This window comes from Microtus ochrogaster, chromosome X (genome assembly GCF_000317375.1).
Source record: "Microtus ochrogaster isolate Prairie Vole_2 chromosome X, MicOch1.0, whole genome shotgun sequence".
NCBI lineage: Eukaryota > Metazoa > Chordata > Mammalia > Rodentia > Cricetidae > Microtus > Microtus ochrogaster.
The window spans coordinates 61,268,543-61,294,778 of NC_022026.1; the positions used below are offsets into that span (position 1 = coordinate 61,268,543).

General features: G+C 37.5%; 1 protein-coding gene across 1 annotated transcript in view; it reads left to right on the forward strand.

Annotated features, from left to right (window-relative positions):
• The window catches only part of Efhc2 (EF-hand domain containing 2), a 162,179-nt gene that overhangs the window by 57,874 nt on the left and 78,069 nt on the right, over positions 1–26,236 (forward strand). The window contains exons 4-9 of the mRNA XM_005358947.3: positions 764–987; positions 4,130–4,381; positions 6,910–7,023; positions 8,089–8,227; positions 16,907–17,072; positions 23,960–24,102. Of these exons, the coding sequence (XP_005359004.1) occupies positions 764–987; positions 4,130–4,381; positions 6,910–7,023; positions 8,089–8,227; positions 16,907–17,072; positions 23,960–24,102 (1,038 nt within the window). The remainder of the gene's footprint in view (positions 1–763; positions 988–4,129; positions 4,382–6,909; positions 7,024–8,088; positions 8,228–16,906; positions 17,073–23,959; positions 24,103–26,236) is intronic.

The window sequence follows — 26,236 nt, forward strand, 5'->3', positions numbered from 1 at the left end:
TGTTGAACAACGAACAACAACCTATCTCCTTGTCTCTACCAGGAGAGAATGAGCAACATAGGGTTGTTTATGAAACGTGATAAAATCAAGAACCCATGACCCAGAGTACTGGCTGAAACCATGAAGTCTCTAGCATTCCTCATTTGATAGAGGTAGTTGGATGCAGATAGGCAGAGGTAATGGAGGAAGGAAGAATAAGTTTCTAGATGAGAAAGGATTCTATGAAGCTTTCAAGCTGCATAAAGTCATTCATGCTTATTGAAGCTATAAATAAATATAAACTAAAGCTTGTTAGTTTATTTACTTATTTATTGGATTTTGAACCAAGCATTGGATTTTTAGGAGCACTTTAGTTTTGGACCTTAATGCCTTGTTTAGTTGAACTCATTGAGCTCTATCTGGTAACTAAAAGCAAGCCTATTTATTGTAGGAGAGGTACATGGCAGAGTGGCATTTTTGCTCACTGTGCTAACTCCACCCCTTTTATATCTATTCCTGTCCTCCAGTCTTTATGGTTTATATAAATGTTTCCCTAAAAACACTTAGGAAGCTCAAATCTCATTATCAGACTGGTCAGAGAATTCTGGACCTAAAAAGTCTTGGTTTACTTTTACTTGAATTTGAATGTATAAAGTTGCCTCCTAGAAATATGGCTCCTTGCCTACTACCCCACTGTAGAGACACCTGGAGGGCTGTTGCTGAGATCCACTGTAACTTCCTACTAGCCACATGGTTTAAAAAACTGTGTTATTTATTCCCCCAGGCACTTCTGTCAAACGCCATCGGATTACTCTCCCACCTCCTGATGAGGATCAGTTTTATAATGTGTTTCACTTCAATATCAACACAGATGTTGTCTTCTATGGGCGCACATTCAGGATTTATGACTGCGACAAATTCACAAAGAACTTTTTGAAGAAAATAGGAATCAAACTGAATCCTCCATTACCGCGCCCAGTAGATCCCTACATGAAGATGCGAAGAGAGGTGAGAAGTGGCACATTTGTGACTTCTTGTGACCGGGCGAACGAGTGCTGGCACTCTTGTTGCAGACACAGAAGAACATTGGAAACTGTAGTTGTATCTTATTCTTTGGATAGAAAGGAAGACTGAATGGTGGCTGCAGAGCAGGAATGACCCCCCCACCCCAACCCCTCCTTGCTGACTCCCTTCACCCTCACCTCCAGTTCTCTTTTGGAGCCCCCTTTTTAGCTATAGGAGTATTTAGTGAGCTGCTTAGGTGAGGTAATGTCTAGGTGCCCATAATTAGTTTTGTCGTCACCAATAGTTTATGAATTGAATCTACATTTTTTTCAGCTTGTGCTTTCTGGTTTTAGTTGCCTCCTTCTGGCTGGGAAAAACCTTTCTTCTGTGCCTACGGATCAAATAAACCAAAACTTAAACACTTTCTTTCTCCTTGGAACCCTTTGAGATTGATGGTGAAATATTCCCAAAGAGTGAAGTAGCCATGATTTTTATTTTTCTCTGTTATAAAACATAATTGCATTTAAAATCTGATTCTATTGTAAGGAGCAAAGAGTCAGTGTTATAGTTCTGCAGTTTTTAAAACTGATCCCTTGACCCTAGTTTTCTATTTCCCAGAAATCTTTGAATACCCAGAAGGCTTTGCATACACAAAAAAAGAAGTATCACTGGTTAGGTCACATACCTAATCAGACTCCTTATTGGGACTAGAATGGAAATCTCTAGATTCTTACCTTGATTTTCATTATTATCATTTGTTTCCCTTTTTATTTTTACCTTTTATATTTATTCATTTACAGAGTCTTGAGAGGGATTGTCACTATAATAGCACAGACTAGATTGAATTCACTGTGTAACTCTGGCTGACCTTGAACTCACTTTACTCCTGATTTTTAAATGCTGGGATTACAGTTGTATACTACCACCCCTCACTACATTTTGTTGTTGTTGACATATAACTGCACATGGCCAAATATACTGGCATTAACTATACTTAAGAGTGAGTCTTAACTTGTATTTAAACTCTGATGATGAGCAGTTCCTTACCCCCTCCTCCCAGAAAATCCTCTTATACACTTTCTAATAGGCCTTTCTCTCCACTCAAGCACAACTATCGTTCTCATTGCTGTTTCCACTAATTAGTTTGCTCTGAATTTTATTGTTTCCAAACCGTAGAATCCATTTCCTTTCAGAAAACAAAATTTTCAATGAAATTCTCCTTTGATTCTGTTTTTATTTCTCATTCAAAACTACATATAGGATCATCCCCCTGCACCTGCGTCTTAGCCTCAGTGGAATTATTCTTTGATGATGTAGGCATACAGTCCTCCTGTAAAGTATATGTATTATTACTCCTGGAATCTCTAAGGTAAAATGACTTTGTACCACTGTAAAAGGAGATTTGTAGGTTTGGACTCACTTTTACATCTTGTATATGTCCTGGATGATGAATACAAAGTCTTTAGATGTCCCAGAGAGAATCTGAAGGAAAAAGATCCAGAGTCACTGCTCCTTGCTTATAGCTGTATGCATTTACCAACTGTTATTATTGCACAGTAGTGATTGAGAATCATATTTATTATATGAGTTTCACAAAACACTGTCAAATTGTATAGATTTCTAAAGAAGAAAAAGTTGGTGCCAGGAATTCAAAATAGAACAAGGACAAGCAAATGTTTTAAAAATTTTCTTTCCAGACTGCAAGAACCATTTTAGCATTCCATTAGGGCAAAGAAAAATCTTCAATAAATATAGGAATCTAGGAACATTAAGACTTTAATAAGAGGTTTTTAAATAGAATTTTATGGATTTAGATTTAGTTTTTAAGTGTTTGCTACCTTGATATGTGAAGTTAAATAACTTCATTAAACTGAATGGTATATGATCAGTAATGCTTTTCTTAACAATCTTATACATTGAAAGCATTTTAATGAATGAAGACAGAAGCTCCATAATTTCATTTAAATAATAAGGATAAAGCTTGAAGATCCTCTATAAAGCTGTTGTGTTTTCCTCTTGAGATAAGCTTGTACCTAGGCTGCTCTAGATAGGTACAATATTTCAAGTTTTATAGAACAATTATATAATTCAATTCAAATAATAACACTTCTCAAGTGAATTTTTCCTTACATAACAATATCATTTGCTTATACCAGATAGGATGGAGGTGGCTATACTCTAAGACAGGGCTAAGAGGTTACAAATCGAAGAAAAGATGCACCAAGAAGACCATGGAATTCACTGTCTCTAAAGCAGAGTCCAGGCAAAGAGGGTTTCTATGTGGACTCTTAGTAGTTCTCCATTTGCTCTGCTCCTATTTCCACAGGGCTTCCGTTTCTTGGATATCTGAAGTTTTCCTGCAAAATTAAACCATAAATACATTTCTTCCTCTTTGCAAAAAATATAAACAAATGAGAAACATGCACAACACACATACACACACACACGGGGAATTTCTGGTCAAAAGACACATTTTAAAAATTAATATATAATCAGTTTAGGATTGAGTATCAAGATTTTAAATCAGTGCAAGTCAGTAATTTGGAAAGTGTACAACAAAGTAACCAAAATGAAAATTTTAAGATGTAAAATATTTGGGGTTAGGGACGTAGCTCACTAGGAGAACATTTCTCCAACATGTATAAGACTGGGTTAAATCATCAGCATGGCCCCAAAGAAAAGATACAGAATATTTCCCGTAATTTCATAATATTCCTTTGTTCACTTTTCTTTTCAAATCCTCAGATATTGCCCTTTCTTGTTTTATCCCTACACAGAAATGATTACTCTTCTGGTTTCTGTCACCATAGATTGGGTTTGTCTATTCATAATAAAGTTGTAAGTCTTTGAGAAAAGTCAGCTTCAAACATAGCCCAGGAATATAGTTTAGTATGTTAAAATAATCTTAAACAAGGTATGAAAAGCTTTCCAATGTTTGTCTATATTCTTAAGGTTAAAGCTGACTGTGAGTACATATATCTGTACGCTTGGATCCATACATCTGTACATTATAAAATTTAGTTAAATCTTTTAGAAAGTATGGCAAAATAGTCTACAGAAAAAATTATCTTTGTATTATTGTTTGCCTCCCAGAAATGACTATATAAACCCTGCAGTATTTCTGACATTTTTTTTCCATTTGTAGACATTAGAATTTGTGGATCCCTTTCGCCCTTATCAGTCCTTTGACACCCTGAAACGGTTCCTTCAGTTTGATGGAAAGGTTTTGCGTTTCTTCTGCCTGTGGGATGACTCACACTCACTGTTTGGTGACCGTAGAGAATTAGTCCTACATTACTTCCTGTCTGATGATACTATTGAAATCAGAGAATTACTGTCAATTAACTCAGGCCGGGATGCTATGTCATCATTCCTTCGGAGGAGCAAGCTGCCCAAGGTAAGCAGTTTGAGGATGTCTGTGGATCAAGAGACTTGTCATTCATTGTTTGGAATGTTGTGTGATGGCTCATGTGACACAGTTACTGTATGCTACTTGGCTAAGTTATGGCTTCTGTTGCTGTGCTAAAACATCATGACCAAAAGCAGCTTGTGGGGGAAGGGACTTTTTTCTAGCTTACAGTTCCACATCACAGTTCATCACTGAGAGAAGTCAGGGAAGGAACTCATGAAGGGCAGGTACCTGGAGGTAGGAGCTGTTGCAGGAGACATGCAGGAGTGTTGCTTATTCATTTGCCCTTTATGGCTTGCTTAAATTATTTTCTTGTATCACCCAGGATCCTTGCTCAGGGGTGCACTGGCCACAGTGAGCTAGGTTCTCCCATATCAATCATCTATCAAGAAAATGCCTTACAGGCTTGCCCACAAGCCCATGTGATGGAGGCTTTTCACAATTGAGATTTCCTTTTCTCAGATGACCCTAGCTTGTGCCAAATTGACAAAAACAAATGAAGGGCAAACACGCCCTCTCCCAGGGGAAAAAGCTAGCTAGCCAGCACACTTACAAGGAAATGAATAAACTTTTGTTGTTGTTGAATTCACAGCAATTAGTAATAAGAAATTTGGGATACTCTTGAAGTTAATTGATTGGCTTTGAGTGGGACATTGCCATCCTGCATCCTACCAAGGAGACCCCATGGGATTGATCAGGGTGTGAATACACACACGTACATACATGTGTGTACTGTAACATACACACAGTATGCAAAGAAGTGAATCACAATTCTAAGTATAGTGACTAGCCACCAAGTAGCCAGCCACCACCACAATGATGACATTAGCATTTTCTTTACTATGAAAAAGTTTTGTCAGGCTTGTTTCTACAAACACTTGTCAGAATTTAAGAAGGAAGGGAACTGGCACAGCCAGCAATAATGACACCGAGACAGACCGGAATTAGACTTATGGATTTGTCTTTTGATAGCCATGTGAGCATGGGCAAGCCACTTAACCTCTCTGAACATATATTCCCGCACCTTTAAAATGCAGATAGCAGAGCTTCCATAACTAGAAGGCTTAAATGAGATGATATATTGAAAGCCACTCTCTGAGGACCCATTTCTTAATGCCTATCAGGTTACAGAGAACTGAAGCTACTCCTCACAGGTCTTTGTTGCATTTTATTTCTAATTTGGATAAAATATTTAAACTTCATTCTTGCTGTTTCTAAAAAGGTTACTAGGAGCACTTGTTTCTTATGCAAACAACCGCTGCCATTCAGTCCTCACAGGAGGTTCACCCATAGTCTGTGCCTACTGCCAAAAGTCCTGCTGTGTTTCTTCAAGGCTGGGGGGAAGAGGTAGAATTTGTCCCTGAGGGAGCTCTAGAATATGCACAGCAGGCCTCCAGGAAAAGCCAGGGAAATCTGTTATTAGAATGTCTTTGAAAAATAGGTTAAATATTAAATAATGATGCGCCTGACATTTGTAGTATGTCTTGAAATCAGTAGCTTCATTTTATTTACTTATTCAAAAAATATTTGTTGAGTTCTGTGTGCCACTTCTTGAGCTATAATGAAAAAGAAAATGGATTATGTCCTGCTTTGTGGAGGATAGATTCTCACTGGGGTGAGATCCAGAAGGGATGGGTGTACCCTTGGCTCTCAAAGCAAGGAGTAAGTAATGCTGCAGAGGCGAGAGAGTTAAGCTGAAGTTCTGAGAACAATTTCGGCTGCCAGCTGTACTCCATTTCCTACACTCAGGACTGGATAGCCTGTTAGACAGAACAAAGAGAGGTGGTGAGGAGCTAGACCTTCTTCCTTGGAGATGTTTGCACTTGGGGGATAAAAAAGATGACTGCTGCCGGGCGGTGGTGGCAGATCTCTGTGAGTTTGAAACCAGCCTGGTCTACAAGAGCTAGTTCCAGGATGAGCCCCAAAGCTACAAAGAAACTCTGTATTGAAAACCAAAAAACCATAAAAAAAAACAAACAAGCAAAAAAGGATGACTGCCTGTACAACAATTGGAAAAATATTGAAAGTGGCCTGAGTCCATGGTGTATATATTGGTCAAGTCTGGAAATGGAAGCAGACAATGGATTGAGTCTGACCAGACATCTCCATATGTCTGGTCATTCAATGGAGAACTAAACAGATGGCTACTTGCAGGATGGAAGGTTGGCTGTGGTGCCTATAATCCTATCAGGTGAGAGGTAAAGAAAGTTCAGGAGTTCAAGGTCATCCTAAGATACTTTGAGTTTAAGGTCATCCTCTTCTACATGAGACCTTGTCTCAAAAACAAAAACAAAAGAACAAAAAAAGACAAAAACCTATAGGATAGAGGTATTTGAAAAAAAATGTCTATTTATCAGGACTGTGAAGGACATGTGGTAGTAGAACAAGAGGTGGATAGACTAGCTTCTCACAGATGTTAGAATAGAGCTATGCTGTGCCCATTTCTGGCATGTATCCTGGGACTCCACCATCTCTGTATCTGGAGACATGTACCATGTTTGGATTTTATCTTACAGTATGGCCCACCTGGAATATTTCAACCAGGCCAGATAACAGACCGAGCAGTCCTCAATGTGTATGGGGGCTTGTCAGAATGGCGAGCAGATGGCTATCTGTTGGATAAATACCAGGTGAGAAGTCTGGGGGTTTGCTACTGATTCCTATGTGATGTCTGAGAAATCTGGATGTTGGGGTGAATTGTATAGTCTTGCCTTGTGAGCTAATGAATGAAATCAAGAAATATATAATTATATTCATTCTATTGTGCTTTGTTAATAATAAGCATATTTAAATGCATATAGAAATATATGCATTAAATTGCATTGCTTGTGCAAGCACTACAGTGTTAAAATAATCTTGAAAAGATGCCTGGGAGGGGAAAGTGCTTGCTGTGCAAATGTAAAGACCTAAGTATGGGCTCCTCCCCAGAACAGATGTAAATTTAGGCATGGTCAAGTTCATCTGTAATCCCAGTACTCTGATGAGTGATATGGGAAACTGGGAAGTCCTCAGCTGCTCAAAGGCTAGCTAGTGTGGCATACGCAGTGCCTAACAACAAAGAGATCCTGTTTCAAAGGAGATGGAAGGTAAGCATCATCACCTAAGGTTGTCCTCTGACTTCCATGCATGATCTGTGGCATGTGTACATCTATATTCAACATGAATCATGCACATGAACACACATGTACAGACACAATGCATCACACATAGGCACAAAAAATAAAAAATTAATTCTTAGAGTTGATTTGATTTTAAAATTTAGTTGTAAATGATGATTACAAAAATCATAAGGTGACTTTTTGAAAGATTTTGCTTAAGAGAGACCTTGGTGAGTCCCATGGTGGGTGGAGGACCATGTGAGAAACAGAATACATGTGATGGAGACAGAGTGTGAAGTTTTATTAAAGGGGGAGGAAGGGAATGGAGGAAGATAGAGAGAAAGAGAAAGAAAGAGAGAGGGGAGAAGGAGGCAGAGAGCTGCCTCTTCAAGGGAAGGGCATGAAGAGAGGGAGAAAGCAAAGAGAGCAATGGCAGAAAGGGAGAGATTGAGAGTGGGCAGAGCTTATCTCTTAAAGGGACAGGGTACTGACAGGGAAGTCCAGTATAATTATAACAATTTTAATTTTTTCTTGGGAAAAGGCATGTATTCTTGGGCAGATTCATGGGGCTAATGCTATTTTTACTCTGATTATCAGCTAGGAAAAGTAGAGCAAGAGTTTTACACAGATCGAGACCTGAAAATAGGTGCCACCATCAATGTGTGGGGAAGGACAGTCCTCCTCTGTGACTGTGATGAATTTACCAAGACCTATTATAGGACAAAGTATGGAGTTGGTAAGTGATGCTCACGCTGGTTAGGAAATATTTTTAACACTTTATGCCCTACTTAAGATTTCCTTTTGTTCTTTTCATATTCCTAAAAACAGGCTTCTAGGAGCAGGGTCATTGTCTCCATGTTAGAGGTGAAGAAACTGAGGTCCTTTGAGCTCAGTTGTCCAAGGGTATGTGATAGAGAGAAAAAGCCAAAAATTAAACTGCCTCATGTTAGGGGCTTCCATTTCCCTTTAGAAGCCTCTTTCTCTCTATAGTGTATGGTATTCTGGTAGAACACTTGAACTAGAAGTGTTAGATCCCTTCTCTTCATTTAATTGTTGCTTTCCACAATGGACAACATTGACTTGAGTTCTCTAGGGAAATCTCTTGTGCCAGTTAGCTTTGCATTTCCTGGTGAGGTCTAGCTAGGCTTCCTGTTTCTCTTTCCATAGGTATCAATTCCATTCCAGGCAAGGAAGTTGAGTTGAGTGAAAACTAGTGATTTATTATGTACGTACTATGTGTAGGTCAGTGTGGTAGGCCAGAGGTAATGCAGAGTTATAGAAGAGGCTTCTAGTCTAGAAGAGGGGATCTGAGACCTGCACCACATTATGCAATATTATGAAAGTCTAGAAGCAGGCAAAGGATGTGCTATAAAATCTAATATCGAAACCTTCATTTATTAAACTCCCACTTCTACGTACTTTCTAAACCTTGTCTGTACTCATGAACCATATACCTGCTTCTGCTGTAACTGGCAGGATTTGCTGACCTAACTGGATGGGGTTTGGAATTGTGATAGTGTCTAGTACTCTATGTAATCATCCTTCAGTATCTGCAGGGAATTGATTCTAACCCTTCCTTCATAGCTACCTCTGAGAGATGCCTAAGACTTTCATTGAAATGATGTATCTATCATTTGCAAAAAAACCTATACACATTGTCCTATATACTGTTTTATGTATGCATTCACTCATTCATTCATTCATTTGTTCAATTTGAGACAGGATCTCATCATATTTTTCAGTCTGACATTGAACTTGCCAATACTTCCTCCTTAGCCTCCTATGTAACTTGGGTAACAAGCAGGTGCCTTGCTACTTTAAATCAATTTTATATTACTTGTGATACCTAATTCAATATAAATGCTACGTAAATATTTGCTATTGTTTATGGGAAAATGACAGGAAAAGAGACTATACATGACCAGTACTGATACAGCGCTTTTAAAAATCCATGATGAGCTGAATTGGGTGTGTGTACTACATATCTGGAGAATTGATGTGTACTTCTTTGAACTATGGCTTATTCACTTAAACATGCTCTGTGGGTGATAAAATGAAGCTGAGCCCCTGTAGCTTCTTAAAAATAAGGTGCATTAATATTTTGTTTCATTTTGACCTGTTTTTTTGTCTTATTGATTTTTGCTCATTTTTCATTTTGTGTTTCTTGTGGGGGTTTTTGGTGCAGGAGAATTATCTGTAATCTGTCAATCATGTTTTAAGTAAACACGGATTGGCCAGGCAGGAAATATAGGAGGGAAAATTAGACAGGAAGTAGAAATGATGTAATGAGAACAGGAGAATTCTGGGAAGGAGGAAGCTGATTCCTCCCACTCCTGCCTAGACCATCAAAGCAGCAGGATGTGACCTGCTCCACTAAAAAAGGTACTGAGCCACATGGGTAACATAGATCAGAAAAATGGGTTAATCAAGATGTAAGAGTTAGCCAGTAAGAGGCTAGAGCTAATGTGCCCATCAGATTTATAACTTACAGAGATCTTTGTGTGATTTTTCTCTGGGACTAAACAGCTGGGGGTACAGGCAGAACAGAAACCCAAACAAACAAGCTGCCCCCTCCATGTTACAGAATGGTGCCCAACGTGGATAACTGCATCCACAGAAAGCCTGAGAAAGCTTGGGAAAGACTAAACATTTTGGTTTTCAGCTATAGCAGGAAAAAAGCTGCTGTTTTAAAATGCCGGCTTTTTGGGCCTTCCTGCCAGGGAAAACTCTGACTCGTTCAGGCGGTCCTGATGGATACACTGTTGCAGCTTGCTTCCTGGCAAGGACCTTGAAACACCATAGAGTTGAAACTCAAATCCTTCACTAAGCTCAAATATTCCAAATCTTCAGAACTCACTAAATGGATCTTCTGCTGGCAGAAAGCACAGCTGAGTACAAGCTAGCTGGAGTAACTTAGCTGTTTGGCTGCTTGTTGCATGCACACAGGTGAAGGCGAATTTAATTAATCCAGGCCAGTGGGTACAAGAAGACAATTTTAATATAAAAGCACACTCACACACCCGGAGTTCAGCGATCCACCATAAACCGGAAACAGGAAGGGCTCCAGTCTCGCGTTCCAATTCATTAGTAAAAACATTCGCCCGAGGCTGTCCCGCCCCAAAAGGCGGGGTCTCTCTACACACAGGAATGGAAATTGAACTCCTTTTCCCCCTCCCCAGTGCCGTTTGATCTCTCCCAAGATGCACCAGCAGCCTGATCACTACTAAACACAGTCCAAAAGGCCTTTAAAATTGCAGTGTATATAATTTTTTGTACAAGTCAGTTTACCGACACTATAAATGGAAAGGCTTTTTGTTGAGACATCATCACCAAAACAATTTTTTGAAATGTTCTTTAGACTAACTTGGGCTTAAAAAAACGGAAAAAAATGCTACTATCCTCATAAACTATTGGGAGGAAGGAAAATACAATATTATTCCTTTTGGAAAATATAGGGATATGTCTTTTATTTTCTAAAACAATAAGCTAAAATGATGAGTTTTTATAATTTTAGTTTGAAAATTGAATAAATATTTTTCATAAAAAACTTCTCCATATTCCTTAGCAAATTAAAGACCCATGTGGTCAGAAAAAGAGAGATATACAGTAAAGAAAGATTCAAAGAGAAAGAAAACATCTAAATGGTTTACAGTTTGTTAAAAATATATACAGGCTAAAGGTTAAAGTTCTCAGAGTAAAGAAAAAAAAGAAAAGAAAGAAAGAGAGTAGCTTGGGAGGCAGAGACAGATGGATCTCTGTGAGTTCAAGGATAGCCTGGTTTACAGAGGGAGTTCCAGGACAAAGATATAGAGAACCTGTCTCAAAAAGCCAAAAAGTAAAAGTAAAAATAAAAGAATTAGAGGTTAAAATAAAGCCATGTAAAGATGAAAAATATACAGAGAATCTTGATATTGATACTGTATGTTACTATGCTCTCTTTGAATTGTTTGAATGCTGAGGAAGGAGCAACAGCTACTAAGAGATATTTGCTTATAAATGCTGCAGAATTAATCCAAGATAGGTATTTTGAAAATACCTTGACTTCACAATTGAAGTCAAAAGGTATGTTACTTACACAAAGCACACAAAGCGATTAGAATGGAAAGGACTTCCGGTTTTCCTTTCAGGTTCATTAAGGGAATTGTTCTACCACATCTGCATGCTAGATTGATGAACATGTCTGGGTATGACAAGAGTCAACTTGGTGGCTGTACTTTCACTTTAATTTCTAAAATTGGTTCTCTTTAGTAGACACATGAACATATTTATTTTGAGGATTATAAACCACCATCCAGGAAGTTTCTAGTGGCCCTTAAATCATTGGGGAATAGAATTTGCCATTAGTGAGTATAGATATCTGTTTAGAATTAGTACACCTTCAATGAAGATGGAATATTTGACGGTGATTCACAGAAAACCATTACATACACATAAAGATTACCCTCATAAAAGGATGTAGTAAAAGATTACAGATTATTATAACAACTCCAAGATAGCACGTGATTTCCCAAACTGAGTTCAAAATTTGGCTGTTTGTCAGCTTAATTTGAGAATGCAGTATTTATATTAGGGAAAAATGAACACTGTAGTAGAGGAAGTTGGTCACTCATCCATTTCTTTCGTAGCTTCTACAGGGAATTTTATGAGGTAATGTGAATTTTCCGGAATGTCCCAAACCTAGCTGTTCTGGGTAAATGTATTGGTTTTAAATTCTCTCTACTCCATTCAACTTGAATCTGTCCTTGTGTTTAATTTCTTTTAGTCCATTTTTCTTTGTTCCCTCTAGACTGTATTATATTATGTAAAAAATGTACTTTGTGCCTTCAAACACAGCAGCATATTTTAAAGCAGAAAATTATAGAAATACAAATTTAGGAAGCATTTTATAGTCACACTGACTTTTTAATACTTCTTACAACATGCTAAAATGTCCAATTTAACAAATACTATTACAAAACATATTTTGAGTTTTAATACCATACTTAATGTTACAAATGATTATAGAGTATATCCATAGTGAAATCTGGAGAAGTGGATTCACATTTTCTAATAATCTTTACATTTGCTTTTTTCTGACTTTTGTGAAGTTAAATTTATATACTTCCTGTTACTTAAATTAGTTATTAGTTATTTCTGGCATTTAAAAAATTAAAGAAGTGATCTTTATTTTTCTTCATTACTGGCTGTGACACATTGGTAAAGATATTTATAAGGATGAGAAACTTTTCCATGTACTGTAACATTTGACATAAACCTTAACAAGCAATTTTAATAGTATTAATGTGATAATAAGAGTGATAATTTTGTTGGTAATTCATGTGGTCTTAAAAATTGATAAGATAAAATTTTATATATTATTTTTTACTGTTACTGAAGCCTAAACCAGAACAAAGTGCCACCAGTAACTATGACCCTGGAAGAGGTTCTTTGTGTGCATGTGTGGCATGTGTGTTTCTATCTGTCTGTCTGTCTGTCTCTGTCTGCCTTTCTGTCTCTGTGTGCAGGTGTGTGTGTGTTCCTGTTGGTAGATGCATGTGTCTGTATGTGGTAGCAAAAGATCAATGTTGAGTGTCTTCCTCAATGGCTCTCTACTATAATTTTGAGACATAGACTTTCAGTGAACCTGGAGTTCACCAGTTCTGCTAGACTGGCTGGCTAGTAAACCCAATCTCCCCATTGTTGATATATAGGCAGATGCTGTCATGCTTGCCTGTTTTTTACGTAGATGCTGGGTACAGAACTCAGATATTCATGATTGTGTAGCGACTTTGCCAACTGAGCCATCTCCCTAGCCCCCAGGGGCAATCTCTAATGCATTATTCAGCCTTAGTACTTTAGACCTTTGTCTTACATAATAACGTTCCAACTTATTTTAGGAAAGAAAAAAATGGTAGACAAAGAAAAAGAGTTGGCCACAAGCCAAGGAAGATGTATGGCTATCTTTTCTGTTTGTGTAGAAGTATAGGGTTTGATAGAATTCTGAAAGACATTTGAGCCTCTAGATAAAAAGCAGTCCCATAGAAAGATGAGATTCTTTCATTCATTTTAAGATTCCAAGGAGATGGTAATTTCATAGATTTCTTACACAGCTTTGTCCATTGTAATGTCTACATCAGCCAGTGTGGCCATCTTGCTGCTGATGGCTTCCCTGACAGGATGGAGTAGTCCACTCCCTCATTGTTGACGTGGACAAAAATAGATGGGCAGATAAAAGATTGTTGGTTTTCCTGTAGATGAAGATTTTACAAGGTTGCAGGGGCCTAGTTTGTCTTTCTTGGCAGTAAAAAGACAAGATATCTGAATTTTAACTATTCTTATCTAGGAATTTATGCCTTAGGTTATTTATTAATAAGATTTTTCTCTACTTTCTACTCTCTCCTCCCATTCTTTACTCTCTCTCTTCTGTCTGCTTTCCTCTAACAGTCTTGCTGTGTAGTCCTGACTGACTAGGTACTCACTATGTAACACAAGCTGGTCATATGTTCATGGCAATCTTCCTGACTCAGCCTCCCAGCACTGGGATTTACACGCATATAGCACTATACCCAGTTTATAGGACTAATTTCTGATCATTGATTTTGGTGATTGGTAAAACCAAAGCAGTAACAATCATTCATTCTCAAGGGTTTTGAGTCTTTTTATTGAGACTAAGGTTAAGATAATTTTAAAGCACCTTTCATTTTCTGTAGTCAGTTCTGGCCATCTCTGTACTCTCAGGAATAGAAAGAAGAGAACATGGCAGAGGACAAGTCAGTGGTTACTTGAGGAAACGAGCAGCAGAGACAGAACTGGTGTATGGCTTACCATGTGGCCTTGATGGACTTCCCAGGTTTATTTCTTTCACTCCCCCTGTAGAGATAGTAAGGATGGTTGAGAAATAGAACTTTGAGTTCTGATGGTATAATTCATTAATTGTTTAGTCTAGGTATTGACTACAAGCAGAGATGGATTTCCTTTGAAGGTAAGGAATGTTTCATAGTTTTCAAGGTTCTTCTTTTATATAGGGGGTCCTAGTTAAAGGCTCTGGCCTAATTTTATCTTAGTAATTTGGCATTCTTTGGCTTGAATAACTTTTTTTTTCAAAATTACATAAGCTTCGGATTTCCTAAAGTCTGGTTCTATCTGTGGGATATTAGATCACATGAGATGAAAGTTGAGGTATTTTGTGCCTTTTACCAACAATGCTTCTACCAGAAAGGGCATATAGAATCATTAAACTCCATTTCTATACACAATCTCTCTGAAGTTTGTTTGAATCTACTCAGTCATGGATGGGCATTCAATTCATGTGTACAAGTCATTTGGAATGAGAAGAATCAGTGTATTTGGAAGACATGAGTGTTTCAGTGTCTACCCAAATTTTAGTTAGAAAATACATTTGGGAAGATGCTTTGCACAAAAGGTGTGCCTTTTTATTTGCTCAACATTTCTGAATATCTTGAAATAGGCAGGGTAGATGGGGTGATGACAACCCAATGGCAGCCAACTTCATGTATTATTCTGTGGCTTTGTGAACCTATGCGAGCTACCAGGGAGATGCAATTTAAAGTTAAATCTTGATCCAGAGTTTCCAAAAAGGATCTGTATGATGTTATAAAAGTCAAGGGTGCTAAAGTGGAACAGCTGTCATTTTTTATACACTAGATGGCACTGTGGGTGCAGAGGAAAGCCCTAAATTGGTTCTTTTGTTTCTTAAATCGGTTGCAAAAATTAGGTAGTTGAGAAAACAACACCATGTTTTAAGACTTGTAGTGAAGGCTATAGAATATATTCTTAATGACTTTGCGATGAAGAATTGAAATCTTCGGTTAGTGCACTAAGATTAGTGTGTAGTATAATCTTGTGGTCAGTGCACTCTGGTAGAGTTGTATGTATATGCCCTTGTTAGAAGAAACTGCTCAGGCCCCAATTTTCTAATTACATAAAGCTTTCCTGCCATTTCTATGGTACTTGCCCTGGAACAAAGGTAGCAAGCAGTGGTGTTTTTGAGGTGATGGTGAGCAAGGATAGAGTCTACTGCAGTTCAAATTTGAAGATTTGGGCTTTTCTCCTTTACCAAGATGTCTCTTTAATCACAAAATGAACATTAAGAAAGGTTGATGGGATTGTCCATAAGAACACACTGGTTGTCTCTTTTCACTGAGCCACGGAGAAATATTTTCTGGTAATTCCTTTGTCCAGATGTCTGCTGTGAGCAGTTTCTGTTAAGATGAACCAATGTTCTTCTGGGGATTGTGCCTCAGGAAATCTCATACAAAGGCAGCTAGGAAATCTAAGAAGAGTTGAAAGCTGAAAAAATGTTTTCAAATCATAATTAGAAACGGCCTCATACCCTTAGCCTTTTGATCAATTAAAAACCCACTTAACATTGGTGTGCATTTTTTCTAATGATGTGTACCAAAATCTTGATTATTTCTTCTATTAGAGGTTTGACTATGGAGAAGGAAATATTTACATTTGTAGAGCTCTTTTTGTTCATAACTGAAACACCTATCAAGCTTGGGGAAGAAAGAAATACAAAGAAAGAAATCTGTTTTAATTTTATTTTGGGAAATGTTCTAGAATCTCTTTTGCCATTTGTAGTAGGTCAAACACGGTGACTTGGATAGATTGGGTCAGTATGTTGTATGTTCTAGAAAGCACACTTGGTTCTTAAAGATGACAACACCATAAATGATTACCTAAGAGCTTGCCCCACTCTCGCATTTCTAACACATGATAAGGAAAAAATAAACTCAACAGTATTGATCATATCATGCTCCATTTGAGAGTGTAGGCAATTGGGTATCCCTAACTGTTTGGGGTTTTACTTCATTATGACTACAGTTGCAATCTTATCTTGAGCAATAACATGAGTGACCTGGAACATGGCTGGTGACAGGAAGGGGGTTTTGTTTTGTTAATAGAGAGTGAAATACAGTGTTTTAGAGTTGAATTGGAGGCAAGGAAGAGGGCTTAAAAAAGTGGATTCAAGGAGGAGGAACTGACCAATGGGTAAAGTTAAAAGGGAAGCAGTTGGCAGCCATTCCTATTGGGAAAATAACTTTCATTAGTGAATGTTGTCTGAAGATAGGAGAGGGCCAAATTGCAGGTTAGATTGATAGGATAAATTTTCAAGTTTAAATTTTCATATTGTTGAAAAATCAAGGGAAGAGCAAAATAATGTTCAGAAATGGGGGTGTGAGGTTATTTGATAAAGATTTCTGCTTTTTTTTCATTTGAACCAATGACTAGTAAGTGAGCTTTGTGGTTGTTATAAACACGATTGAAACCTACTCTCATGTTTTGTTTGAATGAGTTTAAAAATAGTCTACAAAATCTTCATGTTCATCTTGAAATAATAACAGACCTTTCAAAACAGCCATAATCAGGGCAAAAAAATATTGATGTTTTGTTTGCCTGTGTTTTGTTATAGATGATTTTACCGCCATTTCATGCAAGCCTCCTCCTCTTCCAAAAATAGAAAGGAAATACCCACCTTACACTGGCTTTGGGTCTGAAGAGGATTCTTTCCGCTCCTGCCTAGGCCTCAAGCTCACACCTCATCGGAGGAACTTCAAAAAGTTCATGGAACTAGACAGGTGCCTGGGGGGACCTCGATTATAGTTCTATCTTTCCCAAAGATGTTATAACCTAACCCTGTCACACAGCTCATTCGATTTTGAGCCCAGGGACAACTTATTGTAGCTTTCCAATGAGGTTGAGGAATGCGTGGGGATTGACAGTTTTTCTCTTGAGAGTTTATTTTAATGTGTGATTTGGACACCTCTGAAGTCCTGTCATCCCTGGCCTGATGTCTTTCCATATCTGTCTGTCTGTCTTTCTCTTGGAATAATGCAGGGGAGAAGTCACCTGATTTCAAGGGTCAGAGATTAGTACATCGCTTTGCATTTCTGGGCCATATGCCCTCCATTACAACCACCATATAGTGTGAAAGTTACAAGGACAGAATGTAAACACATGTGTAACTGTGTTTCAGTAAAACATTTTATGGACATTAACATTTGAATTTCATAAAATGTTTACATATCACAATATATTATTCTGATCTTTTTCTTTTCAACCATGTAAAAGTGTACATTTAGCTCAAAGACTTACAAACACAGGTGGCCAGCTGGATTTGTCTCACAGACTATGGATTGCCAACCCCTACTAGAGAAATTTCAATGGTTTGTTAGTGTTTTATAACATGTAATTTTAGAAAATTCAAGTTGCTCTGACTTGAGAGATTTGGTTTGAGTCCAGTAAGAATAGACTACTTATATTGCTGAATGTTAATTTCAGAAGATAGATTTTCCAAAGTATCCCTAATATACACAAGGCACAATCCGATCCTGAATTGTTCATGTAGAACATGGGCACTGGTTGTGGCTACCTTTTGATTCTTCAGGATGAGCAGGCCTTGAAGAAAAATCTCAGGGAAAAATTGTGGGAGAACCTTGCTTGAATAGGATGTAAACTAAAAATTGTGGCTCTGTGTGAGGGAGATAATGGGTTGGGAGATGCTGGGAGAGAATAACAAAGGGAACATGTGTTAAGACTTGAAGAAGAAAAAGCACTCTTAAGTTGGTCAGATTGAATGGGGTCCCATGCTGTTGTCAAAATTTGAAGGAAAGCAAACAAAGTGTTATGCTGTATCTATAAATATGGTTTAACTCGCTGTCTGCGAATAATATGGAGTGTGGGAAGGTATGCCTTTGCTGTGACATGATGTCATTTGTCTTTCAAGAACTCATTGTTTATTTTTAAGAACTTTAGAGTTTTATTTAAATTTCAAACTCCCATACTTGGGAGAATTAATTAATTAATTCGTGTGCTTCTGGATGGATGAGAAAGAAATGTTGGGGCGGGGCCCAGCAGTCTCTTTACACAGGCACCCTGGGGCATCCTGCGGCATACTAGTGTCTGGGAATCAACTGCATTTTACATGGAAGAAGGACATCAGTATGGCCGTGTTCTTTTGTTGGCATTAGGCTAGCTTTCAGGGTAGACTTGGATGGCCTCCTTTTCAGTAACTACTGTTTGTAAGGCCTTCCACTTGGAGGGTATGTACTAAAAGAATGTCCTTATTGTAAAAGATGAGGAACATTTTCTTATAACTAAGTAATATGAAATATTATTCAGGGTTTTGCTCTGAAACCCAGGGAAATTAGTTCTTTGTGAATAGTTGACTTAGTTTCTCTGTCTGCTGTGTAAAATTTGCCTCAGGACTCTAACTACAGATGGAATCATACATGTAAGTTGGACTCTTGGGTTTGAAGGATGGGGATATAGGCACACATGTCTCGAATTTCATTCCTTTTGTTCACTGCTTGTTTTGTGTCAGGAATACACTTCCCTCTAGGTCCTCATACACAGTGACCTTGTTTCCATGGTAACTGGCACAAACTGGATGCACAGGACTGAAGTACTTTGTTCTCTTTGTACCCACAATACTCTGCTGATCATACTTCTAATAATCATAGCACTAGTGATAGCAAGCAGTTAGTAGTTTGCTTTGGATTAACTACTTTATAGAATCTGATTTCACCTAATCCTTAAAACAGCCCTAGAAGAAAACAGATTATAATCTTGTGCCTACTTTCCAAATGAGGAAAGCAAGACACTAAGAAGCTCTGCAACTTGTCCAAACTCACAGCTAATTTTTAGTTGAACTAGGAAGTGAGTCTAGGAAAATTTCACTTCTGGAGTTTACCTTCTTTGCCATAGAATCTGTACTTATCACATGACTTGGGGATTACTCACATATGTAATTTCTGCACTCCCCCAGGCTGAGAGTTCCTTGATATAAGAGACTGATTTTATTGTTTACACGAGAGTTAGAAGAATGCTGGCGAATGTTTCATCCAATAAAAAAATGGGCATATGAATAAGTACAGTGGTAGACAAAATGTTTGCTAATCCTGTTCTTTTGAAAATATGTCTATTGTAGAAGTGTCTTGTCTGTCTGTATGTATGCTCACCACATCCATGCTTGTGTGTTTCTGGAGGTTAGAAGAGGCCATCAGATCTGGAACTGAAGTTATGGGTAGTTTTGAATGCTATGTGGGTGCTGGGAACTGAACCTGGGTCCTCTTCAAAAACAATAAGAATCCTTAATTGCTTAGCTATCTGTCTCTCCAGCCCAACTAATCCCGTTTTTAATAATGGATCAAAGTAGAAGGACCAGATAGCTTCCTAACGGGAAAGTTATTTCATACTCCTACTATTCTGATTCCAAAAAGTCATGGTTTTTAATTTTATCATTAATCTTTCACTGGTTTCAGGTCTTGTCCATCTTTTATTTCCACCAACAGCCCCCTTAATTTTTTCTATCATTACCTAACAAAAAAGGTCTTCACATGCTTTCCAATATGAAGACTTATGTATCTCTAGAGCAGTGGTTCTCAACCTGTAGGATAATTCCTGTGGGGTTATATGACCCTTTCACAGGGGTCACCTAAGACCATCAGAAAACACAGATATTTACATTACCTTTCATAACAGTAGTGAAATTACACTTATAAAGTAACAATGAAACTAATTTTATGGTTGGGGTCACCACAACATGAGGAACTGTAGTAAAGGGTGACCACATTTGGAAGGTTGAGAAGCACTGCTCTAGAGCTTTTATTCTTGCTTGCTTTTGATCTTTAGAAAATTCTTAGTTATAGGTGAGCTTGGGGTGGGGGTGGAGGTCAACAAATATGTCCCAAGAACCTGCTGTGTGACTAGCATTTACTTAGGTATTTGTGATAGATCAGTGAACAAAGTAGCCATGCAAGCACATCTTCCCTCATCAAACGTCATTCTAGTTGAGGGAAATATTCACAAAAGGCACCCAAGTACACCAAATAGTATATAGAATGTGGTAAGCACCACATTAAAAAGAAAAAGCATTACTTTTCCACACAAAGGATCTAGGAGTACATAAATGATGAATATCCCTAGTTGAAATTTTCAGTGGTGCTCTGATAGATTTCTCTGAGGCAAAGGAATATAGTACATAGTCCAAGCAGAAGGAAGTGTCAGTATAAATGCTCTGAACAATGCATCTGACTAGAGTGTGTAGAAACTCTCCGGAGACCAATGTGGATGGAGAAGATGAGGGAAGAGCAAGATGTACCTCATGAACATAAGGTAAAAGATGTAACAAAATGTGAGGTCACATAAGGTTTTGCCGGCAATCATAGGGACTCTTGATATTTAGAAAGATAAGGAAGAAGCATTGGGAGATTTGACCAGAGAAATGACTTAATTAGGCTGACCTATTGGAAGAATATCTCCTGTACAGTGTTAAGAATGGACTATACAAAAATGATAGTATATTTATGACAACATATGAGATTACTTCAATAGTTCAAGAGAAAAGTTATCACATCTGGATGGGTACTGTTGGAGGGATGAAATGAAATGGCAGGTTCTGACTATATTTTGAATGTAGAGCTAATAAGATTTCCTGATGGATTAGATATGAGGTGTAAGAAAAAAAAGTGAAGAGTTATAGATGTCTCAAGATTTAGACCCAAGTAATTGGAATGGAGCCATAGGTAGAATGGGTTTGGGGACTAGAACCCAAGTTCAGTTTTAGAACAAGTTGAGATGGCAATTAGGTATCAAGTGAAGATGGTGTGGCCTGTATTGAGGGTATTCAGGAGACAGGTCTAAACTGGAGATGTAAATTTGGAAATCAGCAGCATATATTTATCATTTCAGTTAATAATGCCAAATTATACTAAAGTTTCAGACTGTAAGATCACCAAGGATGAACAGATGTCAAGAAGTACACGAATAAACCTTGGGACATCCCACATTAGGAGTTTGGAGAAAAGTGAAGGAACCATGGAAGAAGGATGGCATGGGGCAAACAAGGAGATAGGAATGACATAGAGCTAATTAATGCATAGTGCTTTGAGCCCAGTGAATCAAGAGTGTCATGGAAGAAGTTGCTGATTAGTAAAATTAGATGCAAAAAAGGACTAAGGTTGGGATGTGGCATTTTGGAGATGACTGTTAGTTTTTGTAAGAACAGTTTGGGTAACAAAACCCTTTACCAATAGAAATGGATTTAAATGAAAGGAGAAGGGGCAGAGAATATGACTTACTGGCATATTTCAGGCCTTGGGTGCCATTCCCAGCACCCAAGAAAGACAGAGAAAGACAGAAGGAAAGGGATGGTGGGGGGGAATTCAATGCAGTGAAGATAGGTAACATTGGTCTCTATGTCAAAAACATTAAGACATGCATCCTAGACCTAGGAATTTATAATTTGTTTTGGGACAATGGGAATAAACACATTTTAAGACAACCAATTAAGAGTACAGGACTGTATAGTGTTAAATTGCTAAAGATGACATCATGGTTGATACAAGAGATATGATTCACCCTGAATGGTGAAGATTGTGATCAGAAGTCAGGCATTTGAAAAGTGATTTAGATGAAGGAAATATTTGAATACACTTTCCTACAATTTTCCTTGGGGACCATCTTGTAGTTTTCTGCAAATATAAGCTCACTTGTGAGCCCATATCTCTAGTGATTGTATTATGGATTCTGCATATGTAATAAGTTTTCTGGGTGACTTTTATGTACATCAACCTTCATGAATGGCTCAATTTTACTGAGTAGGTTTATATTACCAATTGATGAGATATCCAGAATACTACAATTAAGGGGGAAATGAATGATATATTCAAATATTCCCAGTAAATATATGCACTTATAAACTTAAGTTCTAAGAAGTTATATTTAAAATAGCATTCATTTGTACTTAGATTAGACCTAATTAAATTGTTTATTGATATTTTAGGCATCTGTAACTTTATGAGTCTTTCATAAGAGGAGACATTGAATATATTAACCTGTGAGTTCAATTAAGTACCAGAGAAAGTAATTCACAGAGTATAGCTGGCCCAAATAGTCTATAAGGTCCATCTGAAGCCTTGGAACTAGGCACTTCGGAAAATCCAAATTATGAGCCTATTGGTGGTTTTGTCCAGACTATCCTGGGATGAGATTTCCAAACTGCTGTGCTCTATCTCATATGAGGCCTCAAATTAGCAGTCTTGCCACTGTGTTTTCCCAGCTCACCTTCCTATACAATTCAAGAAGGGGGTGAAGAAGAGCACTTTATGTCTCTGCAAATTAGAAATACTTTGTTGTGGTTTGTATCACTATGAACACAAAGAGTGGATTTCAGGACAGGAGAATCTACAAGTTATAGGGAAGTGATGAAGGGCATGGTTGATTTTAGCGGACACTTTCAAAGGTATTGGTTTTGATTATCACAGACCTCCCAAGGCCTTACTATTTGTTGGAGGGCTGACTTTCACTGGCTAATAACTGCAGCTGTGCCTTTACTGAAAGACCATGAGTTACTTAGTTCACTGCTCAGGCAACCAACTTTGGAAACTATTTCTTTTATTTTTAAGATAGGGTCTCACTGTGTAGCCCAGGCTGGCTTCAGACTCATAAATTTAGCCTCCCCAGTACTGAGTCTACAGGTGTTTGTTACCATAGCTTACCTGAGTAAAATTTTAAATTTTATTTGATTCCATCTCTAGCCCCCTGTTCATTCATATAGTTCTAAGTATTTCTTCTAATCATTATGGGTATAACTTTCTGCAAATAATTAGTGTAATACAGTATAATATAAAAAGTGTCATAGCAGATAATGGTTAAAATAAGACAGGACTTTCCCATGAAAACAGGCATGTAATGGCTACATACAATGCAAATAATAAGTGTATTAAAATGGAGACATGGGCACGATGTTTATGAAGGGGAAAAGTTAATGTTTTCCTTGAAAGTAGTTAAGAATGATCGTGGAGAGATGGGAGTGATAGAGAGGGCAGAAAAATCCTGGACTTGAGACAGATGCCTCAGGAGCCCAGTAACGTATGTCATCTGGATTGACTCTGGACATTGTGCTAAGTGTTTATGCTTCTACCTGACAAAATTACTGTGATTGTTGACCAACTACATGATCAGAGGACAGCTGATTAATTCACTTGCTTTGAGCAGGTGTTTATGGATTTTTTTTGGTTGTGTACAACATGTTCATGAGGGTTCATGTCTATGTCTGTGCACATGGAAGGCAGAAGGGCAGAGATCAACCTTAGTACTTTCCTGGAGTCACCTAGCTTGTTTTTTAAGATAGGGTCTCTCATTGGTCTCAGGATTCGACTCAGTTGGCTGAGCAGTGTGCTCCAAAGACCTGCCCATCTCTTCATTCTAATGCTGAGATCTCAAGCATGTGCCACCAGGAATGGTTTTCAGTATATTTCCCAGAATATGAAGAACAGGAAAGATTTTAATCTATTGAGAAAATTCCTTCAGTGTTTAAATTTAGAACCTTAGAAAGAAGATGTTTAGACTGTTTAGAAAAGCATAAATTTCTTTCTTAGAGCCATGACTCACTTTTTGCAATATATATAATGTTTAGGGTATTGCTTGTACAAAGTTTAACTCTCATTTCTCTTCTATTTAGCTATGGAAACATAAGTAACACGCTCCGGTATTTCGCAAAACTAGTCACAGAAAAATGTGCTGATTTTGACAGGATGTTTGTTATTGCATTTTATCTCAGTGATGACACAGTTTCAGTATTTGAACCTATAGAGAGGAATTCCGGTAAGAGACATATGTTACTCATCATTTTCCTCACACCATTAACCACCTTTCCCTTTGGAAATTAGGGAGTATAATCTGATTTGATAGCCTAGAATATCTGTGATGATAATTTTCTAACCAATAAATTTCTTCTTACATCAATGTCTTAAATATGAACCCGAATATATAAAATGATAAACAAAGAACATCTGGGATCAGTTACCCAAAGGAAATCCCCTTTGCCACTATCATTTCTTTTTCTGAGGCATTCCTATGGAACTTCAGGGCTTCAAAATCATGGTTTGACTACCACCAATCACACTCCCAGCCAGAAAGCCAAGAGAGTGTTCCATTGTCCTACTTACAAAAAATCTTTGCCTGATTAAGAAAAGAATACAAGATATACAAATTTAATCTTCAGGATCCATTTTTCTGTGTTACTTCTGTTTGTTCTGGCTGTTGCCAAAGGTCCTGCCCCCAGGCCTGTGGAATGTTATCCAGTATGTTGATCTCATGGCTATTGCTAAGGACAGTCATTGACTTAAAAATTTGGAAATGTTCTTTGTTTCAACATGTTTACAACTTTTATCTGTGCTGAAGACATATGTTTGAGAAGAATAACCAGCTCAACTAACTCTTTGGGAAAAAAATAAGTAAAAATTTGGTTTGTACCATTTGCCAATTTACATGTTGTGAATATCCTGATCAAGACCAGTATCAAGAAACCAACAAGTTTTTTTTTTAAAAAAAATGACATGCAAAAGTCTGAAAATGTAACAGTCAAGTCATATACTTGAACTTCTTTAGCCACTTAGTATGCTGATGAATAATGGATAATTTGTACAACTAAGTCAGGCCTTCAGTGTAATTTGAATAACAGAACATCTTAAAATATAAAACTAAATAAGGATGAGCATATGCCATGTTCTGAATGATCACAAATATCAATTCTGTACACTTAGAAAAGTAATTATTGTAAATGGAGATTACTCTTTCATTTCCCAGCTGCCCAAGCCCGAATAATAACACAGAAACTGTATTAATTACAACACTGTTTGGCCAATAGTTTAGGCATATTTCTATCTCACTCTTCCATCTTAGATTAACCCTTTTCTATTAATCTGTGTATCATCACAAGGCTGTGGCCTACCATGCATGACACCAACTGACTCTACCTACTTTCTCTATATATGTCTGTTTGGATTTCCCACCTGGCTTTACTCTACTAAACCATTGGCTGAAACAGCTTCTTTAATAACCAATGGTAATAAAACATATTATAGCATACACAGGGGAATCCCACATTATCTCCCCTTTCTGTCTAAATAAATAGGAAGGTTTTAACTTTAACATAGTAAAATTACATATAACAAAACAGGTATCAAACAAGAGTTACAGTTATAATATTTATATCCACTTTATCTTTTATTATAATTAAAGAAAACAGTAGTTATAACTATCTCCTTTCAACTCTATCAAAACCTCCAGAAGGATATATTACCTAGGCAAACAGGAAGTGCATTGTAAGCAGCTTCCAAAACTCTAGAATTGACAGAGATATCTTGCTGCCTGGACAGTCACCCAAAGTTCTTCTGTAATGTTGGGACATCCTTCTTCAGCCTGTAGGTCCATAATATCTGGCAGACTTTTCCATGAATCAGGAAATTTGAAGATCTGTTTTGTTTTGTAATGGCACCATACAAGTTCATAAGATGCTTTCTTCTGTGTCCTACAAAATGTCTAGCAGCTTTTTCATGAAGCAGAAACCCTAAAGGACTGTCTCACCTTTAGGCAAGTAATTTTTCTGTGGATCCTACATGTCCAGTTTATACAGCATGCCATCAAGCAGTCCAAGAAATAGCAATTTCTTGCCCAAATGACTAACAAACTCTTTAAGGAGCCTCTTTGATGATGCCCATCTTCCTCTTGAAGTAGTTTGTTGCTACCAGGAGCAGATGAGTCAATCTCATTGTCATGAAAAGTCCTAAGTTTTTAAAACATTTTAAATGCCATATTCTGTTAGTCTTTAAAAGGTTTGAAGAATACCTAACTGAAATATATCTCTGTACATCTAGAAAACCTAACATGACCACATGCTTAACTATTATAGATGACTGTCTATTAACCTGTATTTCTTAATTATACATTACATTTT